The 20,682-nt window shown below is 49.0% G+C and overlaps 1 protein-coding gene across 4 annotated transcripts in view; it reads right to left on the bottom strand.

Moving 5' to 3' along the window:
- Nucleotides 1–20,682, bottom strand: part of LOC141259324 (probable cation-transporting ATPase 13A5) — a 749,831-nt gene that overhangs the window by 293,758 nt on the left and 435,391 nt on the right. For all 4 annotated transcript variants that reach the window (XM_073675084.1, XM_073675083.1, XM_073675085.1 and 1 more), the window contains 2 exons: nucleotides 17,724–17,881; nucleotides 9,648–9,836 (listed from right to left, as the gene is read on the bottom strand). In XM_073675084.1, the coding sequence (XP_073531185.1) occupies nucleotides 9,648–9,836; nucleotides 17,724–17,881 (347 nt within the window). The remainder of the gene's footprint in view (nucleotides 1–9,647; nucleotides 9,837–17,723; nucleotides 17,882–20,682) is intronic.

Genomic DNA, 20,682 nt, shown 5'->3' with positions numbered 1-20,682 from the left:
ACCATCTGCAAGCTCTTGGCTACAGAAATGCTGCCTTTCCGCCTGGTGGACACAGAGGATTTTCGAGACCTTATGTCCGTCGCAGTGCCCCAGTACCAGATGCCCAGTCGGCACTACTTCTCAAAGAAAGGTGTGCCTGCGCTCCACCAGCATGTCGCACACAACATCACCGCTTCTTTGAGAAACTCTGTGTGTGACAGGGTGCATTTCACCACAGACACTTGGACGAGTAGGCATGGACAGGGGCGTTACATGTCGCTGACTGGGCACTGGGTAACTATGGTGACAGCAGGACAAGGGGCTGCTGTCCAAGTCTTGCCGTCCCCACGAGTTGTGCGTCAATCCTCTTTATGTCAAAGTTCCTCCACTGCTTCTGCCTCCTCAACCTCCTCTCGGTCTTCCACCTGCACCCAAAGCCTGTCTGGTCATGCCACAAGCTTTCTAACTGCGCAGAAGGGATCCTGCACACCTCCTTACTATGCTGGCAGTAGGGCTCAACGTCATCAGGTGGTTTTTACTTTGAAATGTCTGGGAAATGTGAGTCACACAGCTGAGGAGTTGTAGTCAGCTCTGGAGAACCAATTTCATGAATGTTTGTCTCCACTGGACCTGAAACCAGGGAAGGCCATGTGCGACAATGCTGCAAATCTGGGTGCGGCCCTTCGCCGGGGCAATGTCACACACGTGCCTTGTATGGCTCACGTGTTGAACCTGGTTGTCCAGCAATGTTTAGCCCACTATCCCAGACTAGATGGCCTTCTGCAGAGGGCACGGTCGCTGTGTGCTCACTTCCGCCGTTCGCATCCCGCAGCTCAGCGACTTACATCTCTACAGAAGTCGTTGGGCCTGCCACTTCACCGGCTAAAATGCGATGTGCCTACCCGGTGGAATTCAACTCTGCACATGTTGCAGCGACTGTGGCAGCACCGACAAGCCCTGGTGCAATACGTTCTGATGTATAGCCTGGGCCAACGAGATCCAGAGGTGGGGCAAATCACGCTGGAGGAGTGGTCTCAGATCAGGGACCTATGCACCCTTCTGCACAGTTTTGAAATGGCGACGAAGATGTTTAGTGCTGACGATGCCATTATCAGCATGACTATTCCGGTGATTTACATGCTGGAGCACATGTTAAACAGAATTTGGAGTCAGGTAGTGGCACAAGAGGAGGTGGAGGAAGTAGAGGAGGAGGAGTTGTATGTGGAAGGGCTAACATCTGCAAGGTCCAGACGGTCGGCAGCACCAAGGCGGCAGGCATGTGAGTGTGGGGGAGATGGTTTTACCAGGGTGCATGGTAGCAGCCAAACTAGTGAGGAAGGTGCAGGAGCCCAGGAAGAAGTGGAGGACGAACTGATGGAAGACTCATCAGATGAGGGAGACCTTGATCACATTTCTGTTGTGCGAGGTTGGGGGTAGAGGACAGAGGAAGGAAGCATGATTGTTACCTCGCCACCAACACAACAGGGACTTGGTGCTCCTGGATGCGCAACACACATGAGTGCCTTCTTGCTGCACTACCTGCAACATGACCCTCGAATTGTGAGAATTAGAAATAATCCTGACTACTGGGTTGCCACACTGTTAGATCCCCGGTACAAAAGTAAATTTGCAGAAATTATTCCTGCCATAGAAAGAGATGCACGCATGCAGGAGTATCAGCAGAGACTGTTGCAGAATCTTACATGTGCTTTTCCACAAAACACCAGTGGTGCACGTAGTGAATCTCACAGTTCCAACTTGCCAACCGTGGGACCGTCAAGTGTTCAGCACTCAAACCGTAACAGAACCACAGTATCTGCTGGTAACATCAATTTTGCGGAATCATTTCACCACTTTTTTAGCCCATCCTTTACAAGGCCACAGGAGACAAGAAGTCTGACACATAGTCAACGCCTAGAGACGATGGTACAGGAGTATCTCCAAGTAAACATTGAAGCCATGACTGTGTCACTGGACCCTTGCTCTTTTTGGGCTTCCAATCTGGATAAATGGCCGGAGCTAGCCACTTACGCCTTGGAGATCTTGTCATGCCCCGCAGCCAGCGTTCTGTCTGAACGTGTGTTCAGCGCTGCTGGTGGTGTGCTGACAGATAAGCGCACGCGGCTCTCCACTGATAATGTAGACAGACTCACGTTCATAAAGATGAACAAATCATGGATCCGAAACGACTTTTCTACCCCTGTGTCATCCTGGGGAGAGTAAAAGCTTGATGATTGGTTAAAATCACCCTACCAACCGTTTTAAGCTTCCAAATTACTAATCATGTTTATCTGTATCTTGGCTGGAAAATAATTTGGGCTTTGTAGCAGTGTGCAGCACTGATTCTATTAGGCCATCTATAATAAGCTCCACCAGATTTAAAATTACTAATCATGTTTATCTGTATCTTGGCTGGAAAATAATTTGGGCTTTGTAGCAGTGTGCAGCACTGATCCTATTAGGCCATCTATACTAAGCTCCACCAGATTTAAAATTAATAATAATTTTTAGCTGCATCTAGCCCGGAAAATAATTTTGGGGCTCCGAGACGCGCAAGACACATAAGTGCCTTCTTGCTGCACTACCTGCAACATGACCCTCATATTGTCAGAATTCAAAGTAATCATGACTACTGGGTTGCCACACTCTTAGCTCCCCCAAACTTTTCGATCAACCTTTTCATTTTAAAAAAATGGTCATTTTTGAAATTATAAGCATTAGCAGGTTATTAGAAACTGAAATCAAACAGTTTTCAACTCAAAACTTTATTCTAGGTGATGTTACATTTTCACATAGGACCCCTTGTTCGAAAGGAGCTTCTGAACTCTCTCTTCCATTGAATTTGTCAGGTTTTGGATGGTTTCTGCTTCAATTGTTTTGCATGAGGACAGAATACCTTCCCAGAGGTGTTGCTTAGATGTGAACTGCCTCCCGCCATCATAGACACTCTGTTAGAACCTTGCTCTTAGGTTTTTTTTCCTTTGCTGGTCACATGACCTTGTTGGCCTATTTAATCCTGCTCCGCCCTTCTGGCTTTGCTGGACTTCATTGTATATCTACTTTCTAGCTAGCCTGTGCTCTGTGTCTTGCTCTGTTAGTTTGCTTGGTCTACGGACCTCTATGTTCTATATATTTTGTTTGTTCGTCTGTCTGCTACTATTTCTGTTAGGAGGTGTCCCATATTCCTCCCAGTCCTTAGTACTTGTAGGGATTCCTTCCCCACATCTATAGGTCTCCGTACAGACTAGCTTAGGACTTTAGCAGGTCTGATCGCAGGATCAGGTCCCCTGTTACATCGTAGGGATTAAGCTGAGTTCTATCGTAGGGACAGATCTCCTCTCTTTCCATAGCTCTGGTAGCAGAACATAACACACTCCTTTTGATGATGCTCCAGAGGTTCTGAATGGGGTAGAGGTCAGGGGAGCATGGGGGTCACACCATAAGTTTGTCCCCTTTTATGCCCATATCAGCCAGAGATGCAGATGTTTTATGTGCAGCATGAGATGGTGCATTATCATGCAAAAAAATGATCTTGCTGTGAAATACACGGTTCTTCTTCTTGAACCATGGCAGGAAGTGCTGTTTGAGAAAATCCACATACATTATGGAGTTCATCTTTAGCGCCTTCAGGGATCCTAAAGGGACCGACAATCTCTCTCCCCATGATTCCAGCCCAAAACATTACTCCACCTCCTCCTTGTTGGCGCTGTAGCCGTGTTTGCGTGGGGTGTCCATCAACCAGCCATCCTCCACTCCATCCATCTGGACCATCGAGCGCTGCACGGCACTCATCCGTGAACAAAACAGTTTTGAAATCAGTCTTCATGTAATGTTTAGCCCACTGGAGCCGTTTCTGCTTGTGTGAAGTGGATAGAGGAGGTCGACAGGATGGCGTATGCACAGCTGCAAACCTCTGAAGGACCCTGCATCTTGTTGTTCGGGGGACGTTGGAGGCACCAGCAGCTTCAAAAACTTGTCTGCTGCTATGACAAGGCTTTTTTGCCGCTGCTCTTTTAACCTGACGTAATTGCCTGTAGGAAAGAGTCCTCAATTTGCCCTTATCAGCACGCACACGTGTGTACTGTGAATCAGCTACATACTTCTTGATTGCCAAGACACTTCATCCTGATCATCGCACAATGTTGATTGTAGTCATGCCTTGACCTAAACACTCCACAATTTGTTGCTTCTCAGCAGCCGACACATCCTTTTTCTTTCCCATTTTGGCAGAAAATGTAGGCTGCTTAATAATGTGAGACAGCCTTCTTAAGTAGTCTTGCCTTTCATTGGACACACCTGCCAAACTAATTAGCACAGGTGTCTGCAATTGCTTACAGTGATATAAAGAGCCCTGACACACATCACCATCAATGAGTTTAACTGACAAACAAACAAATTCTTCCCTTATCACTCCTAAACACTTTTTGCATAATAATTTGGAACACAGTGTACATGTGCTTTTCCACAAAACACCAGTGGTTCACGTAGTGAATCTTACAGTTCTAACTTGCCAACCGTGGTCTGTATGGAGTTGTTCAATAAAGGGCCCAAAATTAAGATAACATAGATGGGAGAGGTCTCTATGAATATGAATTCCTAAGTATTTGATACCCTGTGAGGGCCAGGCAAAGGGAAAGTTGGACTGGATGGAATCCTATATGGATTTGGGGAGGGAGACATCGAGGACCTCAGACTTCGCTGCATTGATTTTAAAATTTGACCATGTAACAAAGTGATCTATTTCAGCCATAACAGCATGGATGGATATATGTGATTGAGTGATATATACTAGGACATCATCAGCAAATGCAGAGCACTTGTACTCGGTGCCTCCCACCTCAATCCACCTAATATTGGGGTTATGGCGAATTGATGAGAGCAGGTGCTCCGTCACTAGGATGTATAAGAGAGGGGACAGAGGACATCCCTGCCTTGTCCCATTGGTGATTGTGAAAGGTGATAAAAATGTTGTGATGCACCCCCTGGGCCTTGGGACACCCGGAGCTGGACCCTTTTTGGTGGATGCTGGTGGTTGTAGTCTTCGTGGCGGCGACCCGGTTCCGTGGCTCAGGGTGGTCAAACCAGTGGCGGAACTATTTATGTGGTTTTGATGTTTAAATGTCCGACTACGCCACCCGTGGATTGCGGTCAGAGTGAACCGCCGCTGCAGGGCAGACCGCTGAGGCTGGTGTTGTGGGTGCAGCAGAGTGTAGCATAACTCCCCACGGGAGGAGTATAGCCTCAGGGCAGTGTATGCGGAGGATTGGGGTGATGGTGCAGGGCAGCAGCAGTAACGACACGGAGTCAGTGATGCAGTCCAGGGCCTTTACTCACAGTTCTTATTATCCAGACCATGTCTGCAGGTAACGGCTGCCCACGTCGTACTGTGCTCACCAGGTGAGGGGCTCAGACAACTCCCAGATAACTTTGGAGCGCTTCACAGGACCCCCTTTGTGTGTCCTTTGTCTGGCCTTTCTTACCAACCCTTCTGTCCGGCTGCCTCGGGCCTCCTCTTGGTAAACTTGGCGCCAGTTTCCCTGACCCTATGTGGTGCCTTCCTAGCGGGTGTAGCGAGGGGCTGCGTCACATAAAATGTCAGAGCCTCCGGTTTCTAGCTGAGGGTCGTTTCCTGCCTCCACTAGGTTCGGGGACCGGTCTCCCCCTTTGGCCTGACCCCTCCACGCAGGTGGATTCGGGCGTGCGGTGGCGACTCGCCCGTCCGCACCCCTGGGATCCCTTCATTCCTCGTTCCTGGAGCCTTCTTCGCTCCTCTTCCTTCCTTCTCCCTCTTCCAGGCCTGGGCCTCTGTTACTAGGCCCGCCTCCGGAGCAGAGCTCATGCAGAGCACCTGCTCCCTGCCACTTCTGCTCAGACTTCTCTGCACTGAACTAAGATGGTGCCCACCTTTTATACTCCCTTCTCAATGCACCCAGGAACTGCTTCCTCCCTGCTCCTGCACTACAGGGTTCCCCTTCCTCAGTGTTCCCTCCCCCCACTCCAGCCAGGGACAGGGACTGTCGTGCCCATCTCAGAGGCATATTGGTCGCCCTGCCCCATGGCAATGTGGTGTAATGCATGCAGGTGTCGGGTCCTGATCCACACTCCATCCTTACCTGAGAGTGAGATATCACACCTCTGGGTGAGGTGCAATACCTCTGTAGCAACCGAGCCCTCAGGGTGCTACAGTTCCATTTATCTTCAGCCTAGGTGACGTATTGTGATACAGGGCCGTGATTTTGGCTATAAAAGGGTCCCCTAGACCCCTACCCCAAGCTTTTTAAGAGAATCATATATGGCGTGCCAGGAGACTCTATGGAATGCTTTCTCAGCATCCAACGAGAGTATCTAATTACAAATTTTTAACTGCATCTAGCCCAGGAAATACTTTGTGCCTAGTAGCAGTGTCTGCTAGTCAGTGGATTATCCCGGCTGTTAAGCTAGCTACACCACCTGTAGTTTGGACACTTAATTTTTTCAAAGGAAATGCTTCGGGACCACGGGATACTCAGTGAAGAGCATCAGGAGGCACCCCAAGGCATAGGGGCTGGGACTGGCAGTAGGATGCCTTGCGGTGGACAGCCGAGCTCGATCCTTATAAAAGCTTTTTAACTGCAGCAGCTTTAGTGGACGCTACTGGAGCTGGAATTACGCGGCTGCTGGCATGAGACTTGCCCTCCAATAGATCCTTGTAAATGGATTTAAAGTGTATTCATTCAAATTAGAGAGACAATTTAAATTAAAAAGCTTAGAGCTGCCTCCACCACAGGGGGGCTCGCTCGACCCACCAGCGGACAGGCACCAGTATTGGGAGAGGGGGGCTGGCCGTCAGGGTTCACCGCGGCTCTGGCACAAACCCGGCGACACGGAGGTGGCACGGGCAGGAGCGGACTGAACGTGTCGGCTTCTCACTTTTTGGATTTTAGAAGGGCATGACATGCCTATATTTGTGTCTCCCCCTCCTTTTACTCCTCCACCTCTTTTCTTTTCGCATGACTATATGTACTTGTCACTTTTCCATGCGTTAGTTGTGTCTTCTGAGCAGTTTGTCAGCTTTTGGACACCTTTGAAGGTGTTTTCTATGTGTTTCTATGTGTTTTTGTTTGCCTGTCATTGGTTTTAACGGTGTTCGAAGGTGTTCGACGAACAGTTCGACGAACAGTTCGGCGAACACACGGGTGTTCGACGAACCGAACCGAACTCGAACACTACGGGGGTGGCTCAACACTACAGGTGAGGTCCTTGAAGAAAAATCACAAAACAAAAAAATAAACACAAATTAAAAATCTATATAAAAGGGGTTAAAAAGACAGAAAACCAAAATAGCCCCCATACGTTGGAATATACAGCAGGGATCGCAGGAGAGCACAATCAATCAATTCCATCAAGTATCTTAATATTCAAATGTAGGACATACAATACACTCAATGGTAAAATATTAAATAAATTACAGAACTAGGATGAGTCGAATCAAAGAAATGGCTCAAACCCCAAGCTCTCATTCAGACCCCGTGGCGCCAGGGTGTCCAAGGTAATGATCCACCTCGGCTCCTTTTGTGCCAGGAGACGTTAGGCATTACCACCCCGAGAGCCCTGACCGACCACATCAATACCACGTATTTTCAGTGACTGCGGATCACAGTTGTGGACGGCCATGAAATGTCGAGGCAGTGTCTTGAGCTCCCGGGGATCAGAGGCTGACCGGGCCACACCAATGTCCCTAACGTGCTCACGAACCCTGATTCGTAACTCCCTAGATGTTAGTCCAGCATATATTAACCCGCACCCACATGTGGCGTAATACACCACATGTGTGGTGCTGCAGGAAACATAGTGCAGACATCTGGGATATCGTAGCTGTCTCCACAGCAACTCCCTTGGATGAATGACTCACAATGATTTAGCTGTCTGTTCATCATTAATATTTGTTATTTTTGATAATTGCTTTACTGATATTTTTTATTCCTTATATTTATATTTTCTTTCTTCCCCTCCTTCCCTTGTCTTTATTATTTTCTCTATATATTCTTTTCATCATTCATTTTTCTTTAACTATAGTGGTCTTTTATCCACTACAGCGATTACTCTATGTTCCTATTCATTACGTGACTAACTTTATGGAAATCGATGCACAGAGTTGGGGCCCGTTGCATTGTGACACTGGGAAGGGCTAAGGGATGTTGCTGTGCGCATGCGCTGGGTGGCTCGCGCTCCGCGTCCTCGCGTCATCTGTCTCCGTTGCGTCGGCGCGCCCGCCGGATGTGGTTCTAGCGACACTTCCGGGTTGCGCCCGCGTCATGATGGGTGGTGCGGGGCCGCGGTGGGCGGTGATTATCTCGGCGCATGCGCCGTTTACACCATCCCATTGTCGGCCATCTTCATTTATCACATGACAACACATGTGATGCCTCTGAGGGGGCGGAGAGATATAGATTTAAAAAGGTCCTTGTGCTTCCCTGATTTACACCTCTTGAAAAAGCACGCGCGTCTAGGCAGTCCTCCCCGACAGACACCTGCCCTCCTGTGGTCCCCTTTCTACATGTGACACTATCTTGGGGTGAGTCACCATTGTCCTGCAAATGAGATGCACTATGGCAGCTGACTAATATAACAGGACTGTGATAGACGGGATCCCCATATACTTAGTGGTATATTGATATGTCCATGTACACTACCTCTTCCTGCCCTGGTTTATCTTTCTTTTCTGTCCCTATTGCTTTCTCATTTATACTTAATACTTATTACATTTCCTCCATTCTAGGAGGATGTGTGTGCAATATTTGTATGTTTCAGGCTATTTATGTATTTCTTTGAATACATTTATATTACCCTTCTTTTGGGCTAAAGATTAAGTGGGTTTTTTTGATCTGCATGTCTGCACTTTACATTACGTATTCTGCCTTTAATAAATGGAGTTTTATATGAATTATTAATAAAGCTTTTTCATGCCAATGTGCTCGTTTCTCCTCCTGTTTATAAACTGCTTACCATACAGTGATATTTTTGAACATTAGTGCAGAGTAACGTATGTATATAAAAGGACAAGAAACTCCTGTACTGCTGGTGCACCGATTGTATTTGAACTGTAAAGAGCTTGGAACTTGCGGCAAGACATTGTGATTTATTTACAGGTGCAATGCATATTAAATGCATTACGTTTCGGTCAAACCATTGACCTTCATCAGATACACAGATTGCTACAGAGAAAATGAGAATCATGTGTCAAGGAAAGTGACCTAGTAATAGAGGTACATTGCTGTGCAAATGACGCCACATCTATGGCACCACTTACTCTGCAGTGTACCGCTATTCCAGGGGGGTTCCTTAACACAGGATTCTCATTATATCTGTAGCAATTTGTGCATATGATGACTATTAATGTTTTCAACATAGCTTAATGCACTTACTACGCATTGCACCTGTAAATAAATGACCTTGATATAGTTCTTGCAATGAGTGCCAAGTTCTTCATTATTGCAGAGTAAAGTATGAGCTGCCCAGAAGTCTATAGTCTTTGGCCTGTCCAGAAGTGGTTACATTTACAAAAACATTATAAATTCTTGTTTATTTTTTGTTCTTTGTAATATTATAATTGTGCTCAGTATTGCATAGAGAAATAGTGCAGCTAGCATCAAGGAGCCACTAAAATAGATAAACCAAATTGAACTTACTTTATCAAAACATACAAGATTCAACTGCCCAGCTAAATTGATCCTTTGAGGACTAATACAGAAGATGTCCTGTTTTTTCAGCCTTGTTTGACCACACAGGAGACAAATTGTAAGTGATGCAGGAAGGGCTGCGTTGACTGCAACAGTTAACATCAAAAATGACATTAGCACAATGTCATGAACACTGGCCTGGGAAAAAAATACAAGTATTTTTTAATTACATCAGTTGATGTATTTTGAGACATTGTTACTCAAAAAAAATCCCAGTGAAATTATAAAAATATGTTTCTAAACATGATTTGGTCACAAACGTTGCATTGAAATAAATTAAAAAGCAAATAGGTGCAGAAGGCACCTTAAATCAGTCATCCACCAGCTATTACATCTACATCGGGTATTGAACTGCTTATATGTAGACTATCACATCCTTAACAGGTAATGTGCACACCTGGCAGGTATAATCCATTTCTATTCTCCTATTCTAATTAAGGCAACAAGTTCATGACAGGTATGTGACGCGCCCCCTGGGCCATATTCTTCAGGGGGAATATCCGGAGCCGGATCAGATGGGAGTTGTAGTCTTCCGAGTGGCTGTGACCCGGTCCGTGCCCAGGGTGTCAAACTCAGTGTATGTGGCAGTCCTACAGATGTTATAAAGTTCTTAATGTCGACTACGCCACCCGTTGTATTGCGGTCACTATGGCCGCCGCTGCAGCAGGGTCCGCTGAGGCTGATGGTGTAGGTGCAGCTTTTGGTGGTATAACCCCCAACGGGTGGGGTATAGCCTCAGGGGGTCAGGTGCAGAGGATGGGGGTTGTGGTGGTGCAGCATAGATGTTAAAGGAAGACAGAGTCGGGTTGTGCAGTTTAGGATATTTACTCACTGCTGATGTTCCGGTCACTCCAGCTTCAAGTGACCTCCCGAGCCGTGCTGCGTCCACCAGGTCCTGGATCCAGCCAACCCCCAAGCGAGTCCGGAGCGTGACCCTGAGCTCTCCTTCTGTCCTTTCTCTGGCCGTCCCCACTATTGATCCACCCAGGTCCAGCTCCCTCGGGCCTTCTGTTGGGAGACCCTTGGCCTTGGGTTCCCTGACCCTCCACGTGGTATGCCTTCGTGGTGGATGTGGTGGGTGGCCGTGGCAGACGCTGCCCACGGCCTCCGGTCTCTGGCTGGGGTGTGTTTTTGCCCCCCACCAGCTTGGGTTCCGGTACCCTGATGCCGACTCTTCACCTGTTGCTTGAATTTGGGTTCTCAGAGTCCTCTCTTTGTCCCCTCTCTGGGTCTTTCTTGCTCCTCTTCCTCCTCTGACTTCTCTCTGCAAAAGGCTGACAGACTGACTGACCCTGATCTCTGATGGTGCCCACCTTATATACACCCTCTATGTGTGAGCTCAGGTGACCAGCACCCAATGAGCTCCTATCTTTACCCAGGCTGCTCCCCCTATCTGCCCCTACACTACTTGGGATGTACCACCCCCCTCCCACTCCAGCCAGGAACAGACTCGGTCGTACCTGCACATTTCTAAGTGGGAGTACCGTCGGCCTGTTCCTCGGAAATGGGATGTATGTAGTGCATGCAGCCTACCGAGCTCAGGTCCACACTCCATCCTTACCCGGGAGTGGAATATCACACCTCTGGGTTGAGGTGCAATACCCCTGTAGCAGCCGAATCCTCAGGGTGCTACATTCCCCCCTGGTAAATCACAGCACGTCCTCGGGCTGTAAGATAAAAACAACACCAAACATACAAATTTTTGCATAAACATAAACATAATAAAACATCATATAAAACTTTTCATAAAAAACATTCTCGTCGCCTCAGGCTCCTCCTCCGGTCACTGTGCAACGTGTGACCGGGTAAAGTGCGACAGTCTCTCTAGAAAACTGGTTTTCCTATAAAACCGGTAGAGGGCGCTTTAGGACGCGCAACTATTTACAGGGGAAGTGGCCGCTCTCAGTCCTCGGCCAGGTATTGGGGAGGAATGACCGCTCTCAGTCCTCGGTCAGTGGGATTTAGGGGTTGAACGGGTAACAGTTCACACATGCTGGTCCCAACGGGGACTATATACAGTAACAGTTTCAGTTTATGGTGCCCCGACGGGCAACTATATACAGCTCCTGCTTCGCTGTACTTAACGACGGCGTCCTCCTGCTCTTTCTTTATTGTTACCTTTGGCTTCAGACCCGTCCGGGCACGTATGCTGGGCAAACAGATCTTCTCCCAGATGCGGCACTCTTGGTCTTATGGGCGCGGTGGTGTTAGCGCCCGGGTTGCCCGGGCCTTGCGGCCAGGCCTGGGGTATCTGGAAGGTGAAGGGCACCGTAAGGACGGCGGCGCCCTGGGCTACTTGGCCCTGCGACCAGGCCGGGGGCTCCGCGGAGGTAGGGGGCGCTGTTGGTATTGCGGCGCCCGGGGGTACTAGGCCTTGCGACCAGGCTGGTGGTACTTCCTGCTTGGTCACGCTCGGGGTCGAGGCGTGTGACGTCACAGGGGTCGCAGCTCCCGTTTGAGGCCTAGTCTGCGGCGGTGACGTTGCAGCGACGGGCACGGCAGGATAGACTTCGGGCTCTGCGACGGGGAGCTGGGGCAGGTACGCGGTTTCCCGGTTTGGGGTATAGACGTCCCCTTTACCTGCCTCCACTCGTTCGGCTCCCTTCTCGGCGCCGTCTCCGGCCTTCAATCCTCCCGCGCCATCCTCAGAGGCGGTCGGTCTCCTCGTCTTGGGTGGCGTGCTCCGCTGACAGGTCTCGGTCTGCTGGGCCATCTCTCGGCTCCACTCCGCCAACGTCTCTCGCTGCACCCGGGCCATCCTCCTTGCGAGGCCCTCCAGAGCGGTCTGTGCACACTCCCGGTCTCGGGGGAGCTGTGCTAGGACCTCCACTAGGCCTAGTGGGGTCGTTGCTTCCAGCAGGCTCCTGACCAACGGGTCGGTGCTGCTCTGCTCTCCTCCTGTTGTCTCCAGCAGGCTCCTGGCCAGCGGGCCGGTGCTGCTCTGCTCTCTCTCTTCTGTTTCTAGCAGGCTCCTGGCCAACGGGCCGGTGCTCCTCTGCTTTCTCGCCATCTCCGGGTAAGCTCCTCCGATACTCTTCTCCAGGCTTCTTGCCTCCGGGTGCGCTCGCTCCAGACTGCTCCAGGCGGCACCCATCTTTGCTCTCTTCTTTCGTCTCCTCCCCCTTCGAGGGCGGTCCCGGGGCCACTTGGTGATTGTCAGCTCCAGGGGCTGTTCTTTCACGCTGACAGACACCTCTAGCATCACAGTCTCTGTTGGTGGGGGCGGTTTCCACTTTTGGCGCCATTTTCGGTCCTGGCCCACGATGGGAGGTGGCCTCTTGCCATCCTCTGGCACGCCCATAATGGCGTCCGCTCTGGCAAGGCGGGAAATCTTCGGAAATGGCGGGAATCGCTTCCCAGTGGCGGGAAACTCTGCAGATGGCGGGAAAAAGCTGTTAATGGCGGACAACCGGCGGGAATCGACTGGTGATGGGGTCCGATGGCATGGACCCTCCGGAACCGGCAGGAGACTTCTTTTTGAGGTAAATTCGTTCTTTTCTTCAGGCACGCAGTACCCGGGTGTTGCGGGCACGTAATCCTGCCGACTACGCCAAAGTTGACGCGCCCCCTGGGCCATATTCTTTAGGGGGAATATCCGGAGCCGGATCAGATGGGAGTTGTAGTCTTCCGAGTGGCTGTGACCCGGTCCGTGCCCAGGGTGTCAAACTCAGTTGTATGTGGCAGTCCTACAGATGTTAATAAGTTCTTTATTGTCGACTACGCCACCCGTTGTATTGCGGTCACTATGGCCGCCGCTGCAGCAGGGTCCGCTGAGGCTGATGGTGTAGGTGCAGCTTTTGGTGGTATAACCCCCAACGGGTGGGGTATAGCCTCAGGGGGTCAGGTGCAGAGGATGGGGGTTGTGGTGGTGCAGCATAGATGTTAAAGGAAGACAGAGTCGGGTTGTGCAGTTTAGGGTATTTACTCACTGCTGATGTTCCGGTCACTCCAGCTTCAAGTGACCTCCCGAGCCGTGCTGCGTCCACCAGGTCCTGGATCCAGCCAACCCCCAAGCGAGTCCGGAGCGTGACCCTGAGCTCTCCTTCTCAGTCCTCCCACTTCGAGGGCGGTCCCGGGGCCACTTGGTGATTGTCAGCTCCAGGGGCAGTTCTTTCACGCTGACAGACACCTCTAGCATCACAGTCTCTGTTGGTGGGGGCGGTTTCCACTTTTGGCGCCATTTTCGGTCCTGGCCCACGATGGGAGGTGGCCTCTCGCCACCCTCTGGCACGCCCATAATGGCGTCCGCTCTTCCAAGGCGGGAAACCTTTGGAAATGGCGGGAATCGTCTCCCAGTGGCGGGAAACTCTGCAGATGGCGGGAAAAAGCTGTTAATGGCGGACAACCGGCGGGAATCGATCTGTGATGGAGTCCGATGGCATGGACCCTCCGGAACCGGCAGGAGACTTCTTTTTGAGGTAAATTCGTTCTTTTCTTCAGGCACGCAGTACCCGGGTGTTGCGGGCACGTAATCCTGCCGACTACGCCAAAGTTGACGCGCCCCCTGGGCCATATTCTTCAGGGGGAATATCCGGAGCCGGATCAGATGGGAGTTGTAGTCTTCCGAGTGGCTGTGACCCGGTCCGTGCCCAGGGTGTCAAACTCAGTGTATGTGGCAGTCCTACAGATGTTATAAAGTTCTTAATGTCGACTACGCCACCCGTTGTATTGCGGTCACTATGGCCGCCGCTGCAGCAGGGTCCGCTGAGGCTGATGGTGTAGGTGCAGCTTTTGGTGGTATAACCCCCAACGGGTGGGGTATAGCCTCAGGGGGTCAGGTGCAGAGGATGGGGGTTGTGGTGGTGCAGCATAGATGTTAAAGGAAGACAGAGTCGGGTTGTGCAGTTTAGGATATTTACTCACTGCTGATGTTCCGGTCACTCCAGCTTCAAGTGACCTCCCGAGCCGTGCTGCGTCCACCAGGTCCTGGATCCAGCCAACCCCCAAGCGAGTCCGGAGCGTGACCCTGAGCTCTCCTTCTGTCCTTTCTCTGGCTGTCCCCACTATTGATCCACCCAGGTCCAGCTCCCTCGGGCCTTCTGTTGGGAGACCCTTGGCCTTGGGTTCCCTGACCCTCCACGTGGTATGCCTTCGTGGTGGATGTGGTGGGTGGCCGTGGCAGACGCTGCCCACGGCCTCCGGTCTCTGGCTGGGGTGTGTTTTTGCCCCCCACCAGCTTGGGTTCCGGTACCCTGATGCCGACTCTTCACCCGTTGCTTGAATTTGGGTTCTCAGAGTCCTCTCTTTGTCCCCTCTCTGGGTCTTTCTTGCTCCTCTTCCTCCTCTGACTTCTCTCTGCAAAAGGCTGACAGACTGACTGACCCTGATCTCTGATGGTGCCCACCTTATATACACCCTCTATGTGTGAGCTCAGGTGACCAGCACCCAATGAGCTCCTATCTTTACCCAGGCTGCTCCCCCTATCTGCCCCTACACTACTTGGGATGTACCACCCCCCTCCCACTCCAGCCAGGAACAGACTCGGTCGTACCTGCACATTTCTAAGTGGGAGTACCGTCGGCCTGTTCCTCGGAAATGGGATGTATGTAGTGCATGCAGCCTACCGAGCTCAGGTCCACACTCCATCCTTACCCGGGAGTGGAATATCACACCTCTGGGTTGAGGTGCAATACCCCTGTAGCAGCCGAATCCTCAGGGTGCTACATATGCACACCAAGCTCAACATCAGCTGTGTCTCTCAGCACCTGATGTACAATTGAGAGGTGCTGTAAAAGCCTTTTAATTATATTTTTATATCTGGCAGATTCATTGGAGAAATTTCAACAAAAGCCTCATTTGTCCATATTGGTTTTGCAGAAATCCATGTGCTGGCAAATGAAGTAATCTGCCGCATATAGCGATACCCTAATAACATAAGCCTCCATGAACAGAATGTACCTCATAACTGTGTGTAGTGATGGTGAGTAGAAAAGAGCAGATCTACACTTCACCAAATTTTCCCCCAAAATTTGATTTTCGGTGAATTATTTAATTACTTAATTAAATGTCTCTGATATGTGTATAACACTCTGAATTCTTCTTAGAGTCTACTGAAACTGTTTTGAGCTCTGTAATGCAAACAAAACCTTTTTAATATCACAAAGACGTCAACCTATCTGGCTAGAGGAAAATGAATGGTAAGCGGTGGTAAATAGCAGCCTATGTAACCACACACATCAGTTTCAGACTTTGCTAGATACTTACAATGGGGGAAATAAGTATTTGATCCCTTGCTGTTTTTGTAAGTTTGCTCACTGACAAAGACATGAACAGTCTATAATTTTAAAGGTAGGTTAATTTTAACATTGAGAGATAGAATATCCCCCCCAAAAAAAAAAAATCAAGAAAATCACATTGTATAAATTAGATAATTTTTTTTTTCATTTTGCAGTGAGAAATAAGTATTTGCTCCCTCCTGCAAACAACACTTAATACTTGGTGGCAAAACCCTTGTTGGCAAGCGCAGCAGTCAGACGTTTTTTGTAATGAGGTTTGTGCACATGTCAGGGAGAATTTTGCTCCACTCCTCTTTGCAGATCATCTCTAAATCATTAAGATTTTGAGGCAGTCACTTGGCAACTCAGAGCTTCAACTGCCTCCATAAGTTTTCTATGGGATTAACATCTGGAGACTGGCTAGGCCACTCCATGACCTTAATGTGCTTATTTTTGAGCCACTCCTTTGTTGCCTTGGCTGTATGTTTTGGGTCATTGTCTTGCTGGAATACTCAGCCACGACCCATTTTTAATGTCCTGGCGGAGGGAAGGAGGTTGTCACTCAGGATTTTACAGTACATGGCTCCATCCATTATCCGATTGATGAGGTGAAGTAGTCCTTTGCCCTTAGCAGAGAAACACCCCCAAAACATAATGTTTCCACCTCCATGCTTGACCGTGGGGATGGTGTTCTTTGGGTCATAGGCAGCATTTCTCTTCCTCCAAACACGGCGAGTTGAGTTAATGCCAAAGAGATCAATTTTTGTCTCATCTGACCACAGCACCTTCTCCCAATAATTCACAGAATCATCCAAGTGTTCATTGGCAAACTTCAGATGGGCCTGCACATGTGCCTTCTTGAGCAGGGGGACCTTGCGGGCACTGCAGGATTTTAAACCTTTAAGGCGTAATGTGTTACCAATGGTTTTCTTGGTGACAGATCAATGTCGATTGACAGTCAATTTGTATTTCTTCCATTTTCCTACTATTGCAACAACAGTTGTCTCCTTCTCACCCAATATCTTATTTATGGTTTTGTAACCCATTCCAGCTTTGTACAGGTATATGATCTTGTCCCTGACATCCTTAGAAAGCTCTTTGGTCTTGGCCATGTTGTAGAGGTTAGAGTCTGACTGATTTATTGAGTCTGTGGACAGGAGTCTTTTATACAGGTGACTGTCTGTAAAAAAGACTCCTGTTGGAGTCTTTAATGTAGGTAACGAGTTGATTAGGGGCATCTAAGTGGTCTGTAGGAGCCAGAACTCATAATGGTTTGTAGGGGATCAAATACTTATTTCCCCCATGTATACTGTATAAACAGTCCAAAAACTATTTCTTTTTAGGGGCAGATGCATGCCTTGGTGTTCTTTATACACAGGCAGTGCACACAGAAGAAAAGAAGCAATGGCATTTTAAGATTCTTGGGTGAAAAAAATATACCTTATTTTGGGAGAATAAAGAGCTTAGCACTTTGCTAAACAAAGAAGCAATAGCATAAAATGGTGTTCCAGACATTGTCTTTTACACTGTTATACTGTCTATGATAGCCTTCCCTCCATCCCATGCCCCTGATTGGTTGAGTTTGACACAGTGATTTGATTGCTGCAGGGCATTATGGGAAAGCCCACATCTGTACCTTACACCATTAGCATTCTGACTGAGTCATCATCTTTTGTTCATGCGGACTCACAAGTGGGTTAGAATGGCTAACCCCCTAAAAAGCTATATAGACATAAACAATTTTAAACAGCACCAATAAGAAGGACTAAATACTGTCATACTGCTCTTATGATACATATTATTAACTTACCCCATTCTTCTTGTGCACAGCTGCAGTGTAGAAAACGCCAAATATAGCAAAACCCACAAGTACCATGAGAAATCTAATGGCCTCTCTATGCAGTTTAACACTCATTGGTTTGTTATATAGAATGGCTCTTACTAGATCTCCTTTCGCAGTATTGAATCCTAAACAATACAAAAATATTATAAAAATATTTACATATCAAACTCCAATTAACCTATTGTTTTCTTTATAACTGTGCATTTATTGAAAATTTTCACAAATACAGAAATAACATATTACTTTATGACAACAATGTACTTAGTAAAGTATCAAAAGTAAGATGAAATCTTGCGCTAAATAGCTCCAATAGATTTTTGTAAGCGAAAATAAAAATAACAGATGAAACATCAAATTATTACAAGAAATTACAGGACACACACAAAATCAAAAGTACTATTTTAAATAGTGTTGAGCGAGCACTAAAATGCTCGGGTGCTCGAAGATCGGGCCGAGTTCACCGTGATACTCGGGTGTTCGACCCGAGCAACGAGCCCAATGTTAGTCTATGGGAGACCCGAGCATTTTTGCGCCGGCACCCCCGGCAGTCTGTAGAAAGCCTAAAAAGTGCCTAAAACGATAGTGACAGTGCTCAAATGACATGGGGACAGCATGGGGATCGCCCCAGGAAGCATTTCTGACCCCCAGGTCACTGCTGTCAACAACGTGTTCAGAAGTATTAAGCCACTTTTACGGGCTCACAATAAAACGTTCAAAAATGAAACTGAAACTGTTTAACTGTGAAATATGTTAAGGAACATCCTTTCCAGGGTAAAGACTTGTATATAAGGTAAAATAAATAACCAAAAACAAAAATACTCCTCCACACCTTGGGCTATGTTCATAAGTAGCATTTTTTATGTGTTTTTGCACTTTTGTATTGCTTTCAACCGTGACAAATGCATTCACCGGGAAATGTCATTTTAACATTTTACAAGCTTATCTGGCTATGTGCTGTGTGACACATGCATACAGTGCTGAAAAGACATGGGAACAGCATGGGGAAGACCCCTGGAAGCATCTCTGACACCCAGGTCACTGCCTAAAAGTGTGCCCATCAGAAGTGATCCTTGCCGCATCAGAAGATGCAGACTTGCAACTATCCCCGTGCAAGTCCTTGTCCCAGGGCAGTGTTCAATTGTACCTCCCCCATTCCTTGCAATGCAAGTGCAAATATGCAGCCAACCACCCACCCGCCCGCAGGCTGCAATACTATACTGCTAGCTAGCACTTGAAATAGGGCCTTTTAGTTTGGAGGAGGCCGAAGCTGGCCACTACTTCATGGCTGCTTCGGCAGCGAGGTCTCCATACTCAGTCACCAGCCGCCACTATTTGTCCCGGTAACCTTCCCCACACTTTTCTTAGCCTGACCGGCTTTAGGGCAGCAATGGACGAGCCCACCAGACAACCAGACTCCTCCGGTGGGCCCTGGCTTCTCCATCAGGGGAGTTGAGAGTGCCAAGGTGAGGAGCATGGTGATGATGATAGAAGTTAGCATTTGCTTTGTTTTCTTGGAATGCAAGCGTAAGTGTGCAGCCTGCCACCCACCCACCCCCAGGCTGCAATACCATACAGCTAGTTTGCACTTGAAATGGGGCCTTTTAGTTTGGAGGAGGCCGAAGCTGGCCACTACCTCATGGCTGCTTCGGCAGCGAGGTCTCCAAACTCAGTCCCTAGCCGCCACTATTTGTCTCGGTAAACTTCCCCACACTTTTCTTAGCCTGGCCGGCTTTAGGGCAGCAATGGACGAGCCCACCAGACAACCAGACTCCTCCGGTGGGCCCTGGCTTCTCCATCAGGGGAGTTGGGAGTGCCAAGGTGAGGAGCATGGTGATGATGATAGAAGTTAGCATTTGCTTTGTTTTCTTGGAATGCAAGCGTAAGTGTGCAGCCTGCCACCCACACACCCCCAGGCTGCAATACCATACAGCTAGTTTGCACTTTAAATGGGGCCTTTTAGTTTGGAGGAGGCCGAAGCTGGCCACTACCTCATGGCTGCTTCGGCAGCGAGGTCTCCATACTCAGTCGCCAGCCGCCACTATTTGTCCCGGTAACCTTCCCCACACTTTTCTTAGCCTGGCCAGCTTTAGGGCAGGATTGGACAAGCCCACCAGACAACCAGACTCCTCCGGTGGGCCCTGGCTTCTCCATCAGGGGAGTTGAGAGTGCCAAGGTGAGGAGCATGATGATGATGATAGAAGTTAGCATCTGCTTTGTTTTCTTGGAATGCAAGCATAAGTGTGCAGCCTGCCACCCACCCACCCCCAGGCTGTAATACCAAACTGCTACCTTGCTTGCACTTGAAATGAGGCCTTTTAGGCTTGTGGAGGAAGATGCCTGCCACAATGTCATGGCTGTGTTGGCGGCCTGGTATCCATACTCAGTCCCCAGCCGCCCGGTGGCCGGGTGTCCACATTTGATCTCCAGCCGCCAGTGGGCGGCCGGGTGTCCATACTCTGTCCCCAGCCGCCCCGTGGCCGGGTGCCCACACACGGTCCCCAGCCGCCTGGGGGCTGCCGGGAGTCCATAAACGGTCCCCAGCCTCCCCTATTTGTCCCGGTGCGCCTTATACACAAGCGCGCATACCAAAACATTACCTGTGCCCTCCCCAGTGCATTTAGTGGGAAGGACAGCCTAACCACAAACACGTGGACAAGTGAATGTGGCCAGGGATGGTCCATCTCATTGACGCATTCACACTGTGTTAATATTGTGGAAGCCGGGACACAGCTGGACACTGGGATGCAACACGTCCTCCTGACATAGAGGATTGCGGGTCCTGGGTCAATCAGGCTTCAACACAAAGTTCAGAAGGTAGACAGCAGCAGTGGTCGGCCTCCTACAAAAGAGTAAATTATTCATGATCATGAGGCCATCCATCTCCTTTGCTTTCTGTTCCTTGGAATGCAAGCGCATGTATGTAGTA

Source organism: Phyllobates terribilis, unplaced genomic scaffold, assembly GCF_046119375.1.
Source record: "Phyllobates terribilis strain yellow unplaced genomic scaffold, ASM4611937v1 Scaffold_3__8_contigs__length_932513732, whole genome shotgun sequence".
Taxonomy (NCBI): domain Eukaryota; kingdom Metazoa; phylum Chordata; class Amphibia; order Anura; family Dendrobatidae; genus Phyllobates; species Phyllobates terribilis.
The sequence above is the reverse complement of the archived record's forward strand: the minus strand, read 5'-3'. Positions and strand labels throughout refer to the sequence as shown.